At 42.3% G+C, this 21,344-nt stretch overlaps 1 protein-coding gene across 1 annotated transcript in view; it reads right to left on the reverse strand.

Moving 5' to 3' along the window:
* The window catches only part of LOC139760210 (uncharacterized), a 554,062-nt gene that overhangs the window by 307,769 nt on the left and 224,949 nt on the right, over positions 1–21,344 (reverse strand). Inside the window, exon 9 of the mRNA XM_071683144.1 lies at positions 15,118–15,292. Coding sequence (XP_071539245.1) covers positions 15,118–15,292 — 175 coding nt within the window. The remainder of the gene's footprint in view (positions 1–15,117; positions 15,293–21,344) is intronic.

The following is a 21,344-nucleotide window of genomic DNA, read 5'->3' on the forward strand; positions in this document are numbered from 1 at the left end:
AGACTGAGAGAGACTCAGGGAGACTCTGGGAAACTGACGGAGATTAAGTGAGACTGAGAGAGACTTAGGGAGAATTTGGGAAACTGACGGAGATTAAGAAAGACTGAGGGAGACTGATAGAGACTGAGGGAGACTAAGAGAGACTGAGGGAGACTCAGTGAGACTGTAGAAGACTAAGGGAGACTGAGGGCGATTTAGGAAGACTGAGGCAGACTGAGGGAGACTCTGGGAGATTGATGGAGACTGAAGAGAAATGGATTAGACTTAGAGAGACTGAGGAAGACTGAAGGAGACTGTGGCAGACTGAGTGAGACTGAGAAGCTGAGAGAAACTGTGGGAGACTGAGGGAAACTGTGGAAAACTGAAGAAGACTGATGGAGAATTTTGGAGGCTGAAGGGGCCTGATGGAGACTGAGAGACACTGATGGAGACTTTGGGAGACTGAGGGAGACTGAAACAGACTGAGGGAGAATAAGGGAGACTGCAAGAGACTTAGAAACAGAGGGAGACTGAGGGAGACAGAGAGAGACTGAGGGAGAATGAGGGAGAATGAGAGTAACTGAGTAAGACTGAGGGAGACTGAGGGAGGCTTAGATAGATTGAGAGAGAGACTTAGGTAGACTGAGAGAGACTGAGGGAGACTGAGGGAGACTGGGGGAGACTGTAGGAAACTGAGGGAGACTGAGAGAGACTGAGGGAGACTGAGGGAGGCTGAGGAAAACTGGGGTAGACTGAGGGAGTGTGGGGAGATTAAGTGAGACTGAGAGAGACTCAGGGAGACTCTGGGAAACTGACGGAGATTAAGAAAGACCGAGGGAGACTGATAGAGACTGAGGGAGACTGATAGAGACTGAGGGAGACTAAGAGAGACTGAGGGAGACTAAGGGAGACTGAGGGCGATTTAGGAAGACTGAGGCAGACTGCGGGAGACTGTGGGAGACTGTTGGAGACTGAAGAGAAATGGATGAGACTTAGAGAGACTGAAGGAAACTGAAGGAGACTGAGTACAGAATGGAAAAAGGTGAGAACAATGGAAGTAAGGGGAGTGGGGGAGGAATGGGATGTATTTAGGGAATCAGTGATGGATTGCGCAAAAGATGCTTGTGGCATGAGAAGAGTGGGAGGTGGGTTGATTAGAAAGGGTAGTGAGTGGTGGGATGAAGAAGTAAGAGTATTAGTGAAAGAGAAGAGAGAGGCATTTGGACGATTTTTGCAGGGAAAAAATGAAATTGAGTGGGAGACGTATAAAAGAAAGAGACAGGAGGTCAAGAGAAAGGTGCAAGAGGTGAAAAAAAGGGCAAATGAGAGTTGGGGTGAGAGAGTATCATTAAATTTTAGGGAGAATAAAAAGATGTTCTGGAAGGAGGTAAATAAAGTGCGTAAGACAAGGGAGCAAATGGGAACTTCAGTGAAGGGCGCAAATGGGGAGGTGATAACAAGTAGTGGTGATGTGAGAAGGAGATGGAGTGAGTATTTTGAAGGTTTGTTGAATGTGTTTGATGATAGAGTGGCAGATATAGGGTGTTTTGGTCGAGGTGGTGTGCAAAGTGCGAGGGTTAGGGAAAATGATTTGGTAAACAGAGAAGAGGTAGTAAAAGCTTTGCGGAAGATGAAAGCCGGCAAGGCAGCAGGTTTGGATGGTATTGCAGTGGAATTTATTAAAAAAGGGGGTGACTGTATTGTTGACTGGTTGGTAAGGTTATTCAATGTATGTATGACTCATGGTGAGGTGCCTGAGGATTGGCGGAATGCGTGCATAGTGCCATTGTACAAAGGCAAAGGGGATAAGAGTGAGAGCTCAAATTACAGAGGTATAAGTTTGTTGAGTATTCCTGGCATATTGTATGGGAGGGTATTGATTGAGAGGGTGAAGGCATGTACAGAGCATCAGATTGGGGAAGAGCAGTGTGGTTTCAGAAGTGGTAGAGGATGTGTGGATCAGGTGTTTGCTTTGAAGAATGTATGTGAGAAATACTTAGAAAAGCAAATGGATTTGTATGTAGCATTTATGGATCTGGAGAAGGCATATGATAGAGTTGATAGAGATGCTCTGTGGAAGGTATTAAGAATATATGGTGTGGGAGGCAAGTTGTTAGAAGCAGTGAAAAGTTTTTATCGAGGATGTAAGGCATGTGTACGTGTAGGAAGAGAGGAAAGTGATTGGTTATCAGTGAATGTAGGTTTGCGGCAGGGGTGTGTGATGTCTCCATGGTTGTTTAATTTGTTTATGGATGGGGTTGTTAGGGAGGTGAATGCAAGAGTTTTGGAAAGAGGGGCAAGGATGAAGTCTGTTGGGGATGAGAGAGCTTGGGAAGTGAGTCAGTTGTTGTTCGCTGATGATACAGCGCTGGTGGCTGATTCATGTGAGAAACTGCAGAAGCTGGTGACTGAGTTTGGTAAAGTGTGTGAAAGAAGAAAGTTAAGAGTAAATGTGAATAAGAGCAAGGTTATTAGGTACAGTAGGGTTGAGGGTCAAGTCAATTGGGAGGTAAGTTTGAATGGAGAAAAACTGGAGGAAGTGAAGTGTTTTAGATATCTGGGAGTGGATCTGGCAGCGGATGGAAACATGGAAGCGGAAGTGGATCATAGGGTGGGGGAGGGGGCGAAAATTCTGGGAGGCTTGAAGAATGTGTGGAAGTCGAGAACATTATCTCGGAAAGCAAAAATGGGTATGTTTGAAGGAATAGTGCTTCCCACAATGTTGTATGGTTGCGAGGCGTGGACTATGGATAGGGTTGTGCGCAGGAGGATGGATGTGCTGGAAATGAGATGTTTGAGGACAATGTGTGGTGTGAGGTGGTTTGATCGAGTAAGTAACGTAAGGGTAAGAGAGATGTGTGGAAATAAAAAGAGCGTGGTTGAGAGAGAAGAAGAGGGTGTTTTGAAATGGTTTGGTCACATGGAGAGAATGAGTGAGGAAAGATTGACCAAGAGGATATATGTGTCGGAGGTGGAGGGAACGAGGAGAAGAGGGAGACCAAATTGGAGGTGGAAAGATGGAGTGAAAAAGATTTTGTGTGATCGGGGCCTGAACATGCAGGAGGGTGAAAGGAGGGCAAGGAATAGAGTGAATTGGAGCGATGTGGTATACCGGGGTTGACGTGCTGTCAGTGGATTGAATCAAGGCATGTGAAGCGTCTGGGGTAAACCATGGAAAGCTGTGTAGGTATGTATATTTGCGTGTGTGGACGTATGTATATACAGGTGTGTGGGGGTGGGTTGGGCCATTTCTTTCGTCTGTTTCCTTGCGCTACCTCGCGGGAGACAGCGACAAAGCAAAAGAAAAAAAAAAAAAAAAAAAAACTTATGACAAGAGGGTGGTGAAAGTATGTGAGCTGGGCAATGAAAAGTGTGTGAAGAAACACCAGCAGAGGTTGAGTGCAGTATAGCTAAATGTGAGAGTACGTGAAGATAGTGATGTGGGTGAGGGATGTGGGGTATTTAGGAAATCAGAGTTGGCATGTTGGAGAGAAATTTATGGCATGCAGAAGGTGGGCAGGTCAGAAAGGGTAGTGAGTGGTGAGATGACGAAGTGAAAGAGAAAAGAATTGTGTGTGATTTCATTTGCAGGGAAGGAGAACAAATAACTGGGAGCTACACAAAAGAAAGCAGCAGGAGATCAAGAGGAAGGTGTAATGGTTGAAACAGAAGGCAAGTGAGAGTTAGAGTGAGAGAGTATGAGAAATCTTCAAGGAGATTAAAAAGATGTTTTGGAAGGAGTTTAGCAGTGTAAGAAAAACAAGAGAACAAATGGATGAATCAATGAATGGGACTAATGGGCAAGGGTAACAGGTACTGAAGAGTTGAGGAGGAGCTGCACTAAACATTATGAAGGATTGTGTTTGATCATAAGGGGGTCGAGGAATCATGCGAAGTGACGGTCATGGAAAGTATTTGGATGAAGAGAGAGGAGGGGGTTAAAGCCTTGCCTAAGATGAAATGTGGCAAGGCATTAAGAAAAGTGACCAAACCCACAAGCCGTGGTGTTGTCATGATGTGTATGCGTGTATGAGCAGACATGCCGTGGTGTTGTCATGATGTGTATGCGTGTATGAGCAAGGCATTAAGAAAAGTGACCAAACCCACAAGCCGTGGTGTTGTCATGATGTGTATGCGTGTATGAGCAAGGCATTAAGAAAAGTGACCAAACCCACAAGTCGTGGTGTTGTCATGATGTGTATGCGTGTATGAGCAAGGCATTAAGAAAAGTGACCAAACCCACAAGTCGTGGTGTTGTCATGATGTGTATGCGTGTATGAGCAAGGCATTAAGAAAAGTGACCAAACCCACAAGTCGTGGTGTTGTCATGATGTGTATGCGTGTATGAGCAGACATTGCTGGTCAGGTGAGCAGTCGGTGTTGTGATGATGTGTATGCGTGTATGAGCAGACATGCCGTGGTGTTGTCATAATGTGTATGCGTGTATGAGCAGACATTGCTGGTCAGGTGAGCAGTAGGTGTTGTGATGATGTGTATGCGTGTATGAGCAGACATTGCTGGTCAGGTGAGCAGTAGGTGTTGTCATGATGTGTATGCGTGTATGAGCAGACATTGCTAGTCAGGTGAGCAGTAGGTGTGCGGTGTCTTCTGTATCGGGTGCGTGAAAGGTCTTGGGATATGTTGTAATAGTGTTTGTCGTGCTGTAGTGATGGGCGAAGCTTCGAGCGTTGACGGGAAAGTGTGACTTGTGTTTATCTAAGGGGTGTTGCTTCACATGGGAGTATGTATGTAAGGGGTGTTGCTTCACATGTGTGTATGTATGTAAGGGGTGTTGCTTCACATGTGTGTATGTATGTAAGGGGTGTTGCTTCACATGGGAGTATGTATGTAAGGGGTGTTGCTTCACATGGGAGTATGTATGTAAGGGGTGTTGCTTCACATGTGTGTATGTATGTAAGGGGTGTTGCTTCACATGTGTGTATGTATGTAAGGGGTGTTGCTTCACATGGGAGTATGTATGTAAGGGGTGTTGCTTCACATGGGAGTATGTATGTAAGGGGTGTTGCTTCACATGGGAGTATGTATGTAAGGGGTGTTGCTTCACATGTGTGTATGTATGTAAGGGGTGTTGCTTCACATGTGTGTATGTATGTAAGGGGTGTTGCTTCACATGGGAGTATGTATGTAAGGGGTGTTGCTTCACATGGGAGTATGTATGTAAGGGGTGTTGCTTCACATGGGAGTATGTATGTAAGGAGTGTTGCTTCACATGTGTGTATGTATGTAAGGGGTGTTGCTTCACATGGGAGTATGTATGTAAGGGGTGTTGCTTCACATGGGAGTATGTATGTAAGGGGTGTTGCTTCACATGGGAGTATGTATAAGGCGTTACAGTTTAAGACTGAGTTGGGAGGGCGACTGCTTAGTGCTCGAGGGCCATTTCAGTGAGTATGTGGTTATTGTTATATTTGTTGGGGTTGGTAGTTCTGTGAGATGTTAACATGTGGCAGGGGTAAGCTTTCTATCCCTTGGTGGGGGTTCATGGCTAGTTGTAGAGAGGTTTAGGGAAGAGGGGTTTGGTGCTGTCGTATAGAATCAAGTGCCATGCACGTTGAGGTGGGAATATACCGGGAAAATTTGTGTTTCATTTTGAGTCTTGAGTAAGTGTGGCTGGCTCTCGGTGAACTGTTTTGTGTAGTTTGCAACTTTCTTGTACTTGCTTCTGAGAAGGTGGAAGGCCAGGCAGGGGAGGCAGAGTTGATAGTGGAACGGATGAACTTTTATATAAGATGTAGAGAGAGTCTCTGTGTAAGTCTGGTGTCGTTAGGTGTTCTGAGGGTGTTAGTGTCTGGGTATTTCTTGTGTGTTGATGGTGTGGGGAGTGAGTATCAGGTGTGTGTCTTATGTGATGCCCAGCATAACTGGTGTTTTGCTCAGTGAGAGAGACTATCCTTTGAAGGACTCTCCAGGATGGAGTGTACCACAGGACTGGCGAGTGGCAGAAGTTACTCCTATATTGAAGTGAGGAACCGTAAAATGTCTCACAGGAAATATACGTAAACTTTTGGAGTCTATTATCAAATCGTATCTTACATTGGACAAGATAGTCTTATTAATATAACACACAACATAGTATTGGAAGGCAGAGACCATACCTTACAAACCTTCTTACGTTCTAGCATCATAAATAACCCACAACATGACTCAAACAATACGTGTCTGGACTTCCTATATGCTCTCAGTGGGTCCCTCATGTTAAGTCTGTACATGTAGTTACGTCTTGGGAATAAGTGTCTGAATCAGAAACTGTATACAAGCTTTGATAAGAGGCAGACACTTGTGATGATCATACGTAGTACCTGGGATCGGTCCTGGAACTGTTCATCATCCATGATACTGATGTAAACAATGTCTACATAACACAATAACGACAATGTTAGTTTAAATAAAGAAGAAACGTTAAGATCACATCAACTACCTAAACAATCTGGCACACATCAATATAATGTTGCATAATTCTTCAGTGAATTCAATAACGAAGTGATGGGTCAGAAAATGACAGTCACCTTTAATGTCAGGCATCCAAGGGTCATTATCTCCAACAATTTCAAGTTCTCCCATCACTGTAATGAAGTTCTCCCATCACTGTAATGAAGTTCTCCCATCACTGTAATGAAGTTCTCCCATCACTGTAATGAAGTTCTCCCATCACCGTAATGAAGTTCTCCCATCACCGTAATGAAGTTCTCCCATCACTGTAATGAAGTTCTCCCATCACTGTAATGAAGTTCTCCCATCACTGTGATGAAGTTCTCCCATCACTGTAATGAAGTTCTCCCATCACTGTAATGAAGTTCTCCCATCACTGTAATGAAGTTCTCCCATCACTGTAATGAAGTTCTCCCATCACTGTAATAAGGTTCTCCCATCACTGTAATGAAGTTCTCCCATCACTGTGATGAAGTTCTCCCATCACTGTAATGAAGTTCTCAAATCACTGTAATGAAGTTCTCAAATCACTGTAATGAAGTTCTCCCATCACTGTAATGAAGTTTCCCATCACTGTAATGAAGTTCTCCCATAACTGTAATGAAGTTCTACCATCACTGTAATGAAGTTCTCCCATCACTGTAATGAAGTTCTCCCATCACTGTAATGAAGTTCTCCCATCACTGTAATGAAGTTCTACCATCACTGTATTGAAGTTCTCCCATCACTGTAATGAAGTTCTCCCATCACTGTAATGAAGTTCTCCCATCACTGTAATGAAGTTCTCCCATCACTGTAATAAAGTTCTCCCATCACTGTAATGAAGTTCTCCAATCACTGTAATGAAATTCTCCCATCACTGTAATGAAGTTCTACCATCACTGTAATGAAGTTCTCCCATCACTGTAATGAAGTTCTCCCATCACTGTAATGAAGTTCTCCCATCACTGTAATGAAGTTCTCCCATCACTGTAATGAAGTTCTCCCATCACCGTAATGAAGTTCTCCCATCACCGTAATGAAGTTCTCCCATCACTGTAATGAAGTTCTCCCATCACTGTAATGAAGTTCTCCCATCACTGTGATGAAGTTCTCCCATCACTGTAATGAAGTTCTCCCATCACTGTAATGAAGTTCTCCCATCACTGTAATGAAGTTCTCCCATCACTGTAATGAAGTTCTCCCATCACTGTAATAAGGTTCTCCCATCACTGTAATGAAGTTCTCCCATCACTGTGATGAAGTTCTCCCATCACTGTAATGAAGTTCTCAAATCACTGTAATGAAGTTCTCAAATCACTGTAATGAAGTTCTCCCATCACTGTAATGAAGTTTCCCATCACTGTAATGAAGTTCTCCCATAACTGTAATGAAGTTCTACCATCACTGTAATGAAGTTCTCCCATCACTGTAATGAAGTTCTCCCATCACTGTAATGAAGTTCTCCCATCACTGTAATGAAGTTCTACCATCACTGTATTGAAGTTCTCCCATCACTGTAATGAAGTTCTCCCATCACTGTAATGAAGTTCTCCCATCACTGTAATGAAGTTCTCCCATCACTGTAATAAAGTTCTCCCATCACTGTAATGAAGTTCTCCAATCACTGTAATGAAGTTCTCCCATCACTGTAATGAAGTTCTACCATCACTGTAATGAAGTTCTACCATCACTGTAATAAAGTTCTCCCATCACTGTAATGAAGTTCTCCCATCACTGTAATGAAGTTCTCCCATCACTGTAATGAAGTTCTACCATCACTGTAATGAAGTTCTCCCATCACTGTAATGAAGTTCTCCCATCACTGTAATGAAGTTCTCCCATCACTGTAATGAAGTTCTCCCACCACTGTAATAAAGTTCTCCCATCACTGTAATGAAGTTCTCCCATCACTGTAATGAAGTTCTCCCATCACTGTAATGAAGTTCTCCCATCACTGTAATGAAGTTCTCCCATCACTTTAATAAAGTTCTCCCATCGCTGTAATGAAGTTCTCCCATCACTGTAATGAAGTTCTCCCATCACTGTAATGAAGTTCTCCCATCACTGTAATGAAGTTCTCCCATCACTGTAATGAAGTTCTCCCATCGCTGTAATGAAGTTCTACCATCACTGTAATGAAGTTCTCCCATCACTGTAATGAAGTTCTCCCATCACTGTAATGAAGTTCTACCATCACTGTAATGAAGTTCTCCCATCACTGCAATGAAGTTCTCCCATCACTGTAATGAAGTTCTCCCATCACTGTAATGAAGATCTCCCATCACTGTAATGAATTTCTCCCATCACTGTAATGAAGTTCTCCCACCACTGTAATGAAGTTCTCCCATCACTGTAATGAAGTCCTCCCGTCACTGTAATGAAGTTCTCCCAGCACTGTAATGAAGTTCTCCCATCACTAATAAAATTCTCCCATCACTGTAATAAAGTTCTCCCATCACTGAAATGAAGTTCTCCCATCACTGTAATGAAGTTTTCCCATCACTGTAATGAAGTTCTACCATCACTGTAATGAAGTTGTACCATCACTGTAATGAAGTTCTCCCATCACTGTAATAAAGTTCTCCCATCACTGTAATAAGGTTCTCCCATCACTGTAATGAAGTTCCCAAGAAAACCAATAATGCGATGTTATGATTCATCAACAGAAAGTTTACATATAGAAACAATAACATGATACTGCCACTATACCTAAGTCTAGTTATACTACACCTCAGCCATGTAGTGTAGTTATACTACACCTCAGCCATGTAGTGTAGTTATACTACACATCAGCCATGTAGTGTAGTTATACTACACCTCAGCCATGTAGTGTAGTTCTTGGCCACTATACCTAAGTCTAGTTATACTACACCTCAGCCATGTAGTGTAGTTATACTACACCTCAGCCATGTAGTGTAGTTCTGGGCCACTATACCTAAGTCTAGTTATACTACACCTCAGCCATGTAGTGTAGTTATACTACACCTCAGCCATGTAGTGTAGTTATACTACATCTCAGCCATGTAGTGTAGTTCGGGGCCACTATACCTAAGTCTAGTTATACTACACCTCAGCCATGTAGTGTAGTTATACTACACCTCAGCCATGTAGTGCATTTCTGGGCCACTATACCTAAGTCTAGTTATACTACACCTCAGCCATGTAGTGTAGTTATACTACACCTCAGCCATGTAGTGTAGTTCTGGGCCACTATACCTAAGTCTAGTTATACTACACCTCAGCCATGTAGCGTAGTTATACTACACCTCAGCCATGTAGTGTAGTTATACTATACCTCAGCCATGTAGTGTAGTTATACTACACCTCAGCCATGTAGTGTAATACTACACCTCAGCCATGTAGTGTAGTTCTTGGCCACTATACCTAAGTCTAGTTATACTACACCTCAGCCATGTAGTGTAGTTATACTACACCTCAACCATGTAGTGTAGTTCTTGGCCACTATACCTAAGTCTAGTTATACTACACCTCAGCCATGTAGTGTAGTTATACTACACCTCAGCCATGTAGTGTAGTTCTTGGCCACTATACCTAAGTCTAGTTATACTACACCTCAGCCATGTAGTGTAGTTATACTACACCTCAGCCATGTAGTGCATTTCTGGGCCACTATACCTAAGTCTAGTTATACTACACCTCAGCCATGTAGTGTAGTTATACTACACCACAGCCATATAGTGTAGTTCTTGGCCACTATACCTAAGTCTAGTTATACTACACCTCAGCCATGTAGTGTAGTTCTGGGCCACTATACCTAAGTCTAGTTATACTACACCTCAGCCATGTAGTGTGGTTATACTACACCTCAGCCATGTAGTGTAGTTATACTACACCTCAGCCATGTAGTGTAGTTATACTACACCTCAGCCATGTAGTGTAGTTATACTACACCTCAGCCATGTAGTGTAGTTCTGGGCCACTATACCTAAGTCTAGTTATACTACACCTCAGCCATGTAGTGTAGTTATACTACACCTCAGCCATGTAGTGTAGTTATACTACACCTCAGCCATGTAGTGTAGTTCTGGGCCACTATACCTAAGTCGAGTTATACTACACCTCAGCCATGTAGTGTAGTTATACTACACCTCAACCATGTAGTGTAGTTATACTACACCTCAGCCATGTAGTGTAGTTATACTATACCTCAGCCATGTAGTGCAGTTCTGGGCCACTATACCTAAGTCTAGTTATACTACACCTCAGCCATGTAGTGTAGTTATACTACACCTCAACCATGTAGTGTAGTTATACTACACCTTAGCCATGTAGTGTAGTTCTGGGCCACTATACCTAAGTCTAGTTATACTACACCTCTGCCATGTAGTGTAGTTATACTACACCTCAGTCATGTAGTGTAGTTATACTACACCTCAGCCATGTAGTGTAGTTCTGGGCCACTATACCTAAGTCTAGTTTATACTACACCTCTGCCATGTAGTGTAGTTATACTACACCTCAGCCATGTAGTGTAGTTCTGGGCCACTATACCTAAGTCTAGTTATACTACACCTCTGCCATGTAGTGTAGTTATACTACACCTCAGCCATGTAGTGTAGTTCTGGGCCACTATACCTAAGTCTAGTTATACTACACCTCAGCCATGTAGTGTAGTTATACTACACCTCAGCCATGTAGTGTAGTTATACTACACCTCAGCCATGTAGTGTAGTTCTGGGCCACTATACCTAAGTCTAGTTATACTACACCTCAGCCATGTAGTGTAGTTATACTACATCTCTGCCATGTAGTGTAGTTATACTACACCTCAGCCATGTAGTGTAGTTCTGGGCCACTATACCTAAGTCTAGTTATACTACACCTCAGTCATGTAGTGTAGTTATACTACACCTCAGCCATGTAGTGTAGTTCTGGGCCACTATACCTAAGTCTAGTTATACTACACCTCAGCCATGTAGTGTAGTTATACTACACCTCAGCCATGTAGTGTAGTTCTGGGCCACTATACCTAAGTCTAGTTATACTACACCTCAGCCATGTAGTGTAGTTCTGGGCCACTATACCTAAGTCTAGTTATACTACACCTCTGCCATGTAGTGTAGTTATACTACACCTCAGCCATGTAGTGTGTTTATACTACACCTCAGCAATGTAGTGTAGTTCTGGGCCACTCAACAAAGTGATCATACACTGGAAGCTACACACAGCGAGGTGTGACTAGCTTCATTCCTGCCTTACGTGACAAGAGAACACCAGACTTGTTTTCAGTATACAAGAGGCGGCTGCCAGGCAAGACAATGCAATGTTATCAAACTTGTTGTCAAGGATTCAACAACCTCAATATTGACAGTTTATATATCGGTCGCGCCAGTATTACCAACCATATATAATGGACCACAACATAGAGATCAATTAACGCTGAACTACATGAAATAATTCTGAATTAACGACATTACTGACGCACGCAATAAATTCCCAGAAGATGGTTGTCAGAGCAACACTGTCAGGGCAACACTGTCAGGGCAACACTGTCAGAGCAACACTGTCAGGGCAACACTGTCAGGGCAACACTGTCAGAGCAACAATGTCAGGGCAACACTGTCAGGGCAACACTGTCAGAGCAACACTGTCAGAGCAACACTGTCAGGGCAACACTGTCAGAGTAACACTGTCAGAGCAACACTGTCAGAGCAACACTGTCAGAGTAACACTGTCAGAGCAACACTGTCAGAGCAACACTGTCAGGGCAACACTGTCAGGGCAACAATGTCAGAGCAACACTGCCAGAGCAACACTGTCAGAGTAACACTGTCAGAGTAACACTGTCAGAGTAACACTGTCAGGGCAACACTGCCAGAGCAACACTGTCAGAGTAACACTGTCAGAGTAACACTGTCAGAGTAACACTGCCAGAGCAACACTGTCAGAGTAACACTGTCAGAGTAACACTGTCAGAGCAACACTGTCAGGGCAACACTGTCAGAGTAACACTGTCAGAGTAACACTGTCAGAGTAACACTGTCAGAGTAACACTGTCAGAGCAACACTGTCAGGGCAACACTGTCAGAGCAACACTGTCAGAGTAACACTGTCAGAGTAACACTGTCAGAGTAACACTGTCAGGGCAACACTGTCAGAGTAACACTGTCAGAGCAACACTGTCAGGGCAACACTGTCAGAGTAACACTGTCAGAGCAACACTGTCAGGGCAACACTGTCAGAGTAACACTGTCAGAGCAACACTGTCAGGGCAACACTGTCAGAGTAACACTGTCAGAGCAACACTGTCAGAGCAACACTGTCAGAGCAACACTGTCAGAGTAACACTGTCAGAGCAACACTGTCAGAGTAACACTGTCAGAGCAACACTGCCAGAGTAACACTGTCAGGGCAACACTGTCAGAGTAACACTGTCAGAGCAACACTGTCAGAGTAACACTGTCAGAGCAACACTGTCAGAGTAACACTGTCAGAGCAACACTGTCAGAGTAACACTGTCAGAGCAACACTGCCAGAGTAACACTGTCAGAGCAACACTGTCAGGGCAACACTGTCAGAGTAACACTGTCAGGGCAACACTGTCAGAGTAACACTGTCAGAGCAACACTGCCAGAGTAACACTGTCAGAGCAACACTGTCAGAGCAACACTGTCAGAGTAACACTGTCAGGGCAACACTGTCAGAGTAACACTGTCAGAGCAACACTGTCAGAGTAACACTGTCAGAGTAACACTGTCAGGGCAACACTGTCAGAGTAACACTGTCAGAGTAACACTGTCAGAGTAACACTGTCAGAGTAACACTGTCAGAGCAACACTGTCAGAGTAACACTGTCAGAGTAACACTGTCAGAGTAACACTGTCAGAGCAACACTGTCAGAGTAACACTGTCAGGGCAACACTGTCAGAGTAACACTGTCAGAGTAACACTGCCAGAGTAACACTGTCAGAGCAACACTGTCAGAGCAACACTGTCAGAGTAACACTGTCAGGGCAACACTGTCAGAGTAACACTGTCAGAGCAACACTGTCAGAGTAACACTGTCAGAGTAACACTGTCAGAGCAACACTGTCAGAGTAACACTGTCAGAGTAACACTGTCAGAGCAACACTGTCAGAGCAACACTGTCAGAGTAACACTGTCAGAGCAACACTGTCAGAGCAACACTGTTAATATGTTCAGACTGGATGTGATCATCATCGTCACTTTATTGCATCATATATCATCAATCGTCAATACGTTGTGTTTAATTATGTGATCTCGCCTTAGTCACGCTTTACTAGCACTGACTAACCTGTCTGTCTCCTGTAATGGAATCAGATTATTGTATCATCCATCTATATCAGGAGCAACCTATACTGGAGTATTGCCAGACTGGAGCTCATAGTTTACCCTTAACATTGTCCTGGTAACAAGTGACTGGATGCATGTCTTTTGCGATAGGGTGAATGACATACTCACGTTCATAAAAATTTCCTACAGGTGTATTAGTCCTGCAAGGTATTTTTTTCACGTTTGCCGTTTGGTCTGTTGCCGGAGGGAGTGTAGGGTGGGAGAGAGCCTTTGCTTTGCTATCGTTTTCTTCTAATGATTTTGAATGGACTGTATCTTTCTCATAAGAGATAAGACCAGACCACCGTGCTTACACCTCGGTTCTGTCTGGTCTGTGTACCGATGCAACTCTGTAATTCATAAATTGTTTTGGTTCAGACCCTGAACACACCATGTCAAGAATCATGTATTTTGATGTTTAGTTCTGTAATAACTATCCTTCTCTTGCAGGAATGTAGTCTTCTTCTAGCATGTCAACAACCTGTATTTGTGAAACTTACACTGTACTTGTGTGTGAAGGTGGAAGAACAAAATGTGAGACATGACCTGATAACGTGTAAGGAATGATGTGGGAGGTGTATCATCTGCTCTGTGGAACGAAGAAACAATGAGGTTAAACAGAAACATACAAAGATAAATAATAGAGTAATCATTAGTTTGACAAACAAAAATAATAGAGTAATCATTAGTTTGGCAAACAAAGAAAGAATAAGAGTAATCATTAGTTTGGCAAACAAAGAAAAATAATAGAGTAATCATTAGTTTGACAAACAAAGAAAAATAATAGAGTAATCAGTAGTTTGACAAAGAAAAAATAATAGAGTAATCATTAGTTTGGCAAACAAAGATAAATAATAGAGTAATCATTAGTTTAGCAAACAAAGAAAAATAATAGAGTAATCATTAGTTTAGCAAACAAAGAAAAATAATATAGTAATCATTAGTTTGGCAAACAAAGATAAATAATAGAGTAATCATTAGTTTGGCAAACAAAGATAAATAATAGAGTAATCATTAGTTTGGCAAACAAAGATAAATAATAGAGTAATCATTAGTTTGACAAACAAAGAAAAATAATAGAGTAATCATTAGCTTGGCAAACAAAGATAAATAATAGAGTAATCATTAGTTTGACAAACAAAAATAATAGAGTAATCATTAGTTTGGCAAACAAAGAAAAATAAGAGTAATCATTAGTTTAGCAAACAAAGATACATAATAGAGTAATCATTAGTTTGACAAACAAAGATAAATAATAGAGTAATCATTAGTTCAGCAAACAAAGATAAATAATAGAGTAATCATTAGTTCAGCAAACAAAGATAAATGATAGAGTAATCATTAGTTTAGCAAACATACAGAAAGATGACGTTTTTCAGGATATTGCCATACCTTTATAAAGGATCTTCAGAGAGTTGACTACCTCGAGAGCAGAATCATGTTTGGTATGAAGGAGTAGCACACACTGCTCCTCCTCCTCCTCCTGTGTCAGCCTCTCTTTTACTTCTTCTAGCCAGGAAGCTACGTCCATATTAACTGCTATACCTCCACTCACATAGTCTTCAATCTGCCACGACCAAACAATAACAAGATATCACTGGATATTCTGCATCAGACCCAGTTTGTACCTTATCATTAACTCTGATCATTAAAGACATTTATTGCTATAGAATCGACCCGAGATTTTCTATTAAGATCAAAGGAATGATGTGGTAAGATCAAGCTATATAAACAGCCTGTATACATACAATGTAGGTAACTGTACCTACATTGGTAAACATAACTGTACTTGAATATGTAAACATACTATAACTGTACTTACATACATAAACATACTATAACTGTACTTACATACATAAACATACTATAACTGTACTTACATATATAAACATACTATAACTGTACTTACATATATAAACATACTATAACTGTACTTACATATATAAACATACTATAATTGTACTTACATATATAAACATACTATAACTGTACTTACATATATAAACATACTATAACTGTACTTACATATATAAACATACTATAACTGTACTTACATATATAAACATACTATAACTGTACTTACATATATAAACATACTATAACTGTACTTACATATATAAACATACTATAACTGTACTTACATATATAAACATACTATAACTGTACTTACATATATAAACATACTATAACTGTACTTACATATATAAACATACTATGACTGTACGTACATATGTAAACATTCTCTAACTATACCTATATATGTAAACAAACTAAAACAAGAAAGATCATACAAATACTTAAACAAAATAAAAAAAAATCTGTTACGACATTAGAAAATCTCTATGATCTCAACTGGCCATAGCAATAAAGACACACTGATGACCTCAGCTGGCTATAACCATAGAGACACACTGATAACCTCAGCTGGCTATAACCATAGAGACACACCGATGACCTCAGCTGGCTATAACCATAGAGACACACTGATGACCTCAGCTGGCTATAACCATAGAGACACACTGATGACCTCAGCTGGCTATAACCATAGAGACACACTGATGACCTCAGCTGGCTATAACCATAGAGACATACTGATGACCTCAGCTGGCTATAACCATAGAGACACACTGATGACCTCAGCTGGCTATAACCATAGAGACACACTGATGACCTCAGCTGGCTATAATCATAGAGTCACACTGATGACCTCAGCTGGCTATAACCATAGAGATACAATGATGACAGCTGGCTATAACCATAGAAATACAATGATGACAGCTGGCTATAACCATAAAGACACACTGATGACCTCAGCTGGCTATAACCATACAGACACTGATGATCTCAGCTGCCTATAACCATAGAGACACACTGATGACCTCAGCTGGCTATATCCATGGAGACTAACAGATGACCTCAGCTGGTTATAACCATAGAGATTTCTGATGACCTCAGAAAGCTGTAACCATAGACCACAATGATGACCTCAGCTGGCTATAACCATAGAGACACAGTTATGACCTAATCTGGCTATAAGCTTAGAGACACACCGATGACCTCAGCTGGCTATAACCATAGGGACACACCGATGACCTCAGCTGGCTATAACCACAAAGACACATTGATGACCTCAACTAGCTATGAGCTTAGAGACTTACAGACGACCTAAGCTGGCTATAACCATAAAGACACACTGATGATCTCAGCTAGCTGTAACAATGGCGACAATTTGATGGGCTCAGCTGGATATAACCATAGAGACACAATGATGATAGATGGCTATAAAGATAGAGACACACTGATGACCTCAGCTGGCTATAACCACAGAGACACACCGATGACCTCAGCTGGCTAAAACCAGAGACACACTGATGACCTCAGCTGGCTATAACCATAGGGACACAACGATGACCTCAGCTGGCTATAACCATAGAGACACACTGATGACCTCAGCTGGCAATAATCATAGAGAACCACTGATGACCTCAGCTGGCTATAACCACAGAGACACACTGATAACCTCAGCTGGCTATAATCATAGAGACACACTGAGGACCACAGCTGGCTATAATCATAGAGAACCACAGATGACCTCAGCTGGCTATAATCATAGAGACACACTGATGACATCAGGTGGCTATAACCATAGAGACACATTGATGACCTCAGCTGGCTATAACCATAGAGACACAGTGATGACCTAAGCTGGCTATAGCCATAAAGACACACTGATGACCTCAGCTGGCTTTAAGCTTAGAGACACACTGATGACCTCAGCTGACTATAACTCTGGAAACACAGTGATGACTGATGGCTATAAACAAAGAGACACAGTGATGACCTCAGCTGGCTATAAAAATAAATACACTGATGACCTCAGCTGGCTATAACCATAAAGAAACACTGATGACCTCAGCTGGCTATAACCATAAAGACACACTGATGACCTCAGCTGGCTATAACCATAGAGACACACCGATGACCTCAGCTGGCTATAACCATAGAGACACAGATGACCTCAGCTGGCTATAACCAGAGAGACACAATGAGGACCACAGATTTCTATAATCATAGAGACACACAGATGACCTCAGCTGGCTATAACCATAGAGACTTCAAATGACCTCAGAAGGCTGTAACCATAGACCCACACTGACGACCTCAGCTGGCTATAACCCTGGAGTCACACTCATTACCTCAGCTGGCTTTAAACATAGAAACAAACTGATGACGCCAACGTTCTATAACCATAGAGACACATTGATGACCTCAGCTGGCTATAACCATAGAAACACACTGATGACCTCAACTGACTGTAACCATAGAGAAACACTGATGACCTCAGCTGGCTATAACGACAGAGACACACTGATGACCTCAGCTGGCTATAACTATAAAGACACACTGATGACCTCAGCTGGCTATAACCATAAAGACACACTGATGACCTCAGCTGGCTATAACCATAGAGATACATTGATGGCCTCAGCTGGTTTTAAGCATAGAGACACACCGATGACCTCAGCTGTCTATAACCACAGAGACACACTGATGACCTCAGCTAGCTATAACCATAGAGAAACACTGATGACCTCAGCTACCTATAACCATAGAGAAACACTGATGACCTCAGCTGGCTATTACAATAGAGACAAACTAATAACTTCATCTGGCTATAACCATAAAGACATACTGATATCCTCAGCTAGCTATAACCATAGCGACACACTAAAGACCTCAGCTGGTCATAAACATAGAGACACACTGATGACCTCAGCTGGCAATAACCATAAAGAAATAATATTGGCCTCAGCTGGCTATAACTATAGAAACACACTAATGACTTCAACTAGCCATAACCATAGAAACACACTGACGACCTCAGCTGGCTATAACCATAGAGACATGTTGCTGACCTTAGCTAGCTATAACCGTAGAGACACACTGATGATCTCAACTGGCCATAACCATGAAGACGCACTGATGACCTCAGCTGGTGATAACTATAGAGACACACTGATGACCTCAGCTGGCTCTAATCATAGAGACGCACTGATGACTTCAGCTGGCTATAACTAAAGAGACACACTGATGACCTCACCTGGCTATAACCAAAGAGATACATTGATGACCTCAGCTGGCTTTAAGCATAGAGACACACTGATGACCTCAGCTGGCTATAACCATAGAGATACATGGATGACCTCAGCTGGCTTTAAGCATAGAGACACACTGATGACCTCACCTGGCTATAACCATAGAGATACATTGATGACCTCAGCTGGCTTTAAGCATAGAGACACACTGATGACCTCAGCTGGCTATAACCATAGAGATACATTGATGACCTCAGCTGGCTATAACCATAGAGATACATTGATGACATCAGCTGGCTATAACCATGGAGACACACTGATGACCTCAACTGGCTATAACCATAGAGAAACGCTGATGACCTCAGCTGGCTATAATCATAGAAACACACTGATGACCTCAGCTGGCTATAACCATAGAGAAACCTTGAACTCAGCTGGCTATAAGCTAAGAGACACACTGTTGACCTAAGCTCTCTATAACCATAGAAAGAGAGTGATAACCTCAGCTGGCTATAACCATAAAGAAACCTTGAACTCAGCTGGCTATAAGCTAAGAGACACACTGTTGACCTAAGCTCTCTATAACCACAGAGACACACTGATGAACACAGATGGCTATAACCATTGAGACATATTGTTGACCTCAGCTGGCTACAACCATAGAGACACACTGATGACCTCAGCTAGCTATTACCATAGAGACACACTGATGACCTGAGCTAGCTTTAACCATAGAGACACTTTGATGACCTCAGCTGGTGTTAACCATAGAGAAATACTGATGTGCTACGCTGCCTATAACCAGAGAGATACACTGATAACCTCAGCTGGCTATTACTAAAGAGACACACTGATGATCTCAGCTGGCTATAACCACCCGCCAAACATGAAACGACACACCCCTCCCCCTGCACGCGTGCGAGGTAGCGCTAAGAAAAGACAAGAAATACCACATTCGTTCACACTCAGTCTCTAGCTGTCATGTAACAATGCACCGAAACCACAGCTCCCTTTCCACATCCAGGCCCCACAAAGCTTTCCTTTGTCTACCCCAGACGCTTCACATGCCCTGGTTAATTCCATTATAGCACGTCGACCCCGGTATACCACATCGTTCCAATTCACTCTATTCCTTGCACGCCTTTCATCCTCCTGCATGTTCAGGCCCCGATCACTCGAAATCTTTTTCACTTCATCTTTCCACCTCCAATTTGGTCTCCCACGTCTCCTCGTTCCCTCCACCTCTGACACATATATCCTCTTTGTCAATCTTTCCTCACTCATTCTCTCCATTTGACCAAACCATTTCAAAACACCCTCTTCTGCTCTCTCAACCACACTCTTTTTATTTCCACACATCTCTCTTACCCTTACATTACTTACTCGATCAAACCACCTCACACCACATATTGTCCTCAAACATCTTATTTCCAACACATCCACCTTCCTCCGCACAACCCTATCTATAGCCCACGCCTCGCAACCAAATAACATTGTTGGAACCACTTTTCCTTCAAACATACCCAGTTTTGCTTTCCGAGATAATGTTCTCGCTTTCCACACATTGTTGAACGCTCCCAGAACCTTTGCCTCCTCCCCCACCTTGTGACTCACTTCCACTTCCATGATTCCATCCGCTGCCAAATCCACTCCCAAATATCTAAAACACTTCACTTACTCCAGATCTTCTCCATTAAAACTTACCTCTCATTTGACTTGTCCCTCAACCCTACTGTGCTTAATAACATTGCTCTTTTTCACATTTACTCTCAGCTTTCTTCTTTTACACATTTTACCAATCTCAGTCACCAGCTTCTGCAGTTTCTTACCTGAATCAGCCATCAGCGCTGTATCATCAGCGAACAACAACTGACTCACTTCCCAAGCTCTCTCATCCACAACAGCCTGCATACTTGCCCCTTTCTCCAAAACTCTTGCATTCACCTCCCTAACAACCCCATCCATAAACAAATTAAACAACCATGGAGACATCACGCACCCCTGCCGCAAACCGACATTCATTGAGAACCAATCACTTTCCTCTCTTCATACTCTTACACATGCATTACATCCTCGATAAAAACTTTTCACTGCTTCTAGCAACTTGCCTCCCAGACAAGATAATCTTAATACCTTCCACAGAGCATCTATCAGCTCTATCATATGCCTTCTCAGATCCATAAATGCTCCATACAGATCCATTTGTTTTTCGAAGTATTTCTCACATACATTCTTCAAAGCAAACACCTGATCCACACATCCTCCACCACTTCTGAAACCACACTGCTCTTCCCCGATCTGATGCTCTGTACATGCTTTCACCCTCTCAATCAATACCCTCCCATAAAATCAATAGGAATACTCAACAAACTCTGTAATTTGAACACTTACCTTTATCCCCTTTGCCTTTGTAAAATGGCACTATGTATGCATTCCGCTAATCCTCAGGCACTTCACTATGAGCCATGCATACATTGAATATCCTTACCAACCAATCAACAACACAGTCACCCCCTTTTTTGA

This window comes from Panulirus ornatus, chromosome 35 (assembly GCF_036320965.1).
Source record: "Panulirus ornatus isolate Po-2019 chromosome 35, ASM3632096v1, whole genome shotgun sequence".
Classification (NCBI taxonomy): Eukaryota; Metazoa; Arthropoda; class Malacostraca; order Decapoda; family Palinuridae; genus Panulirus; species Panulirus ornatus.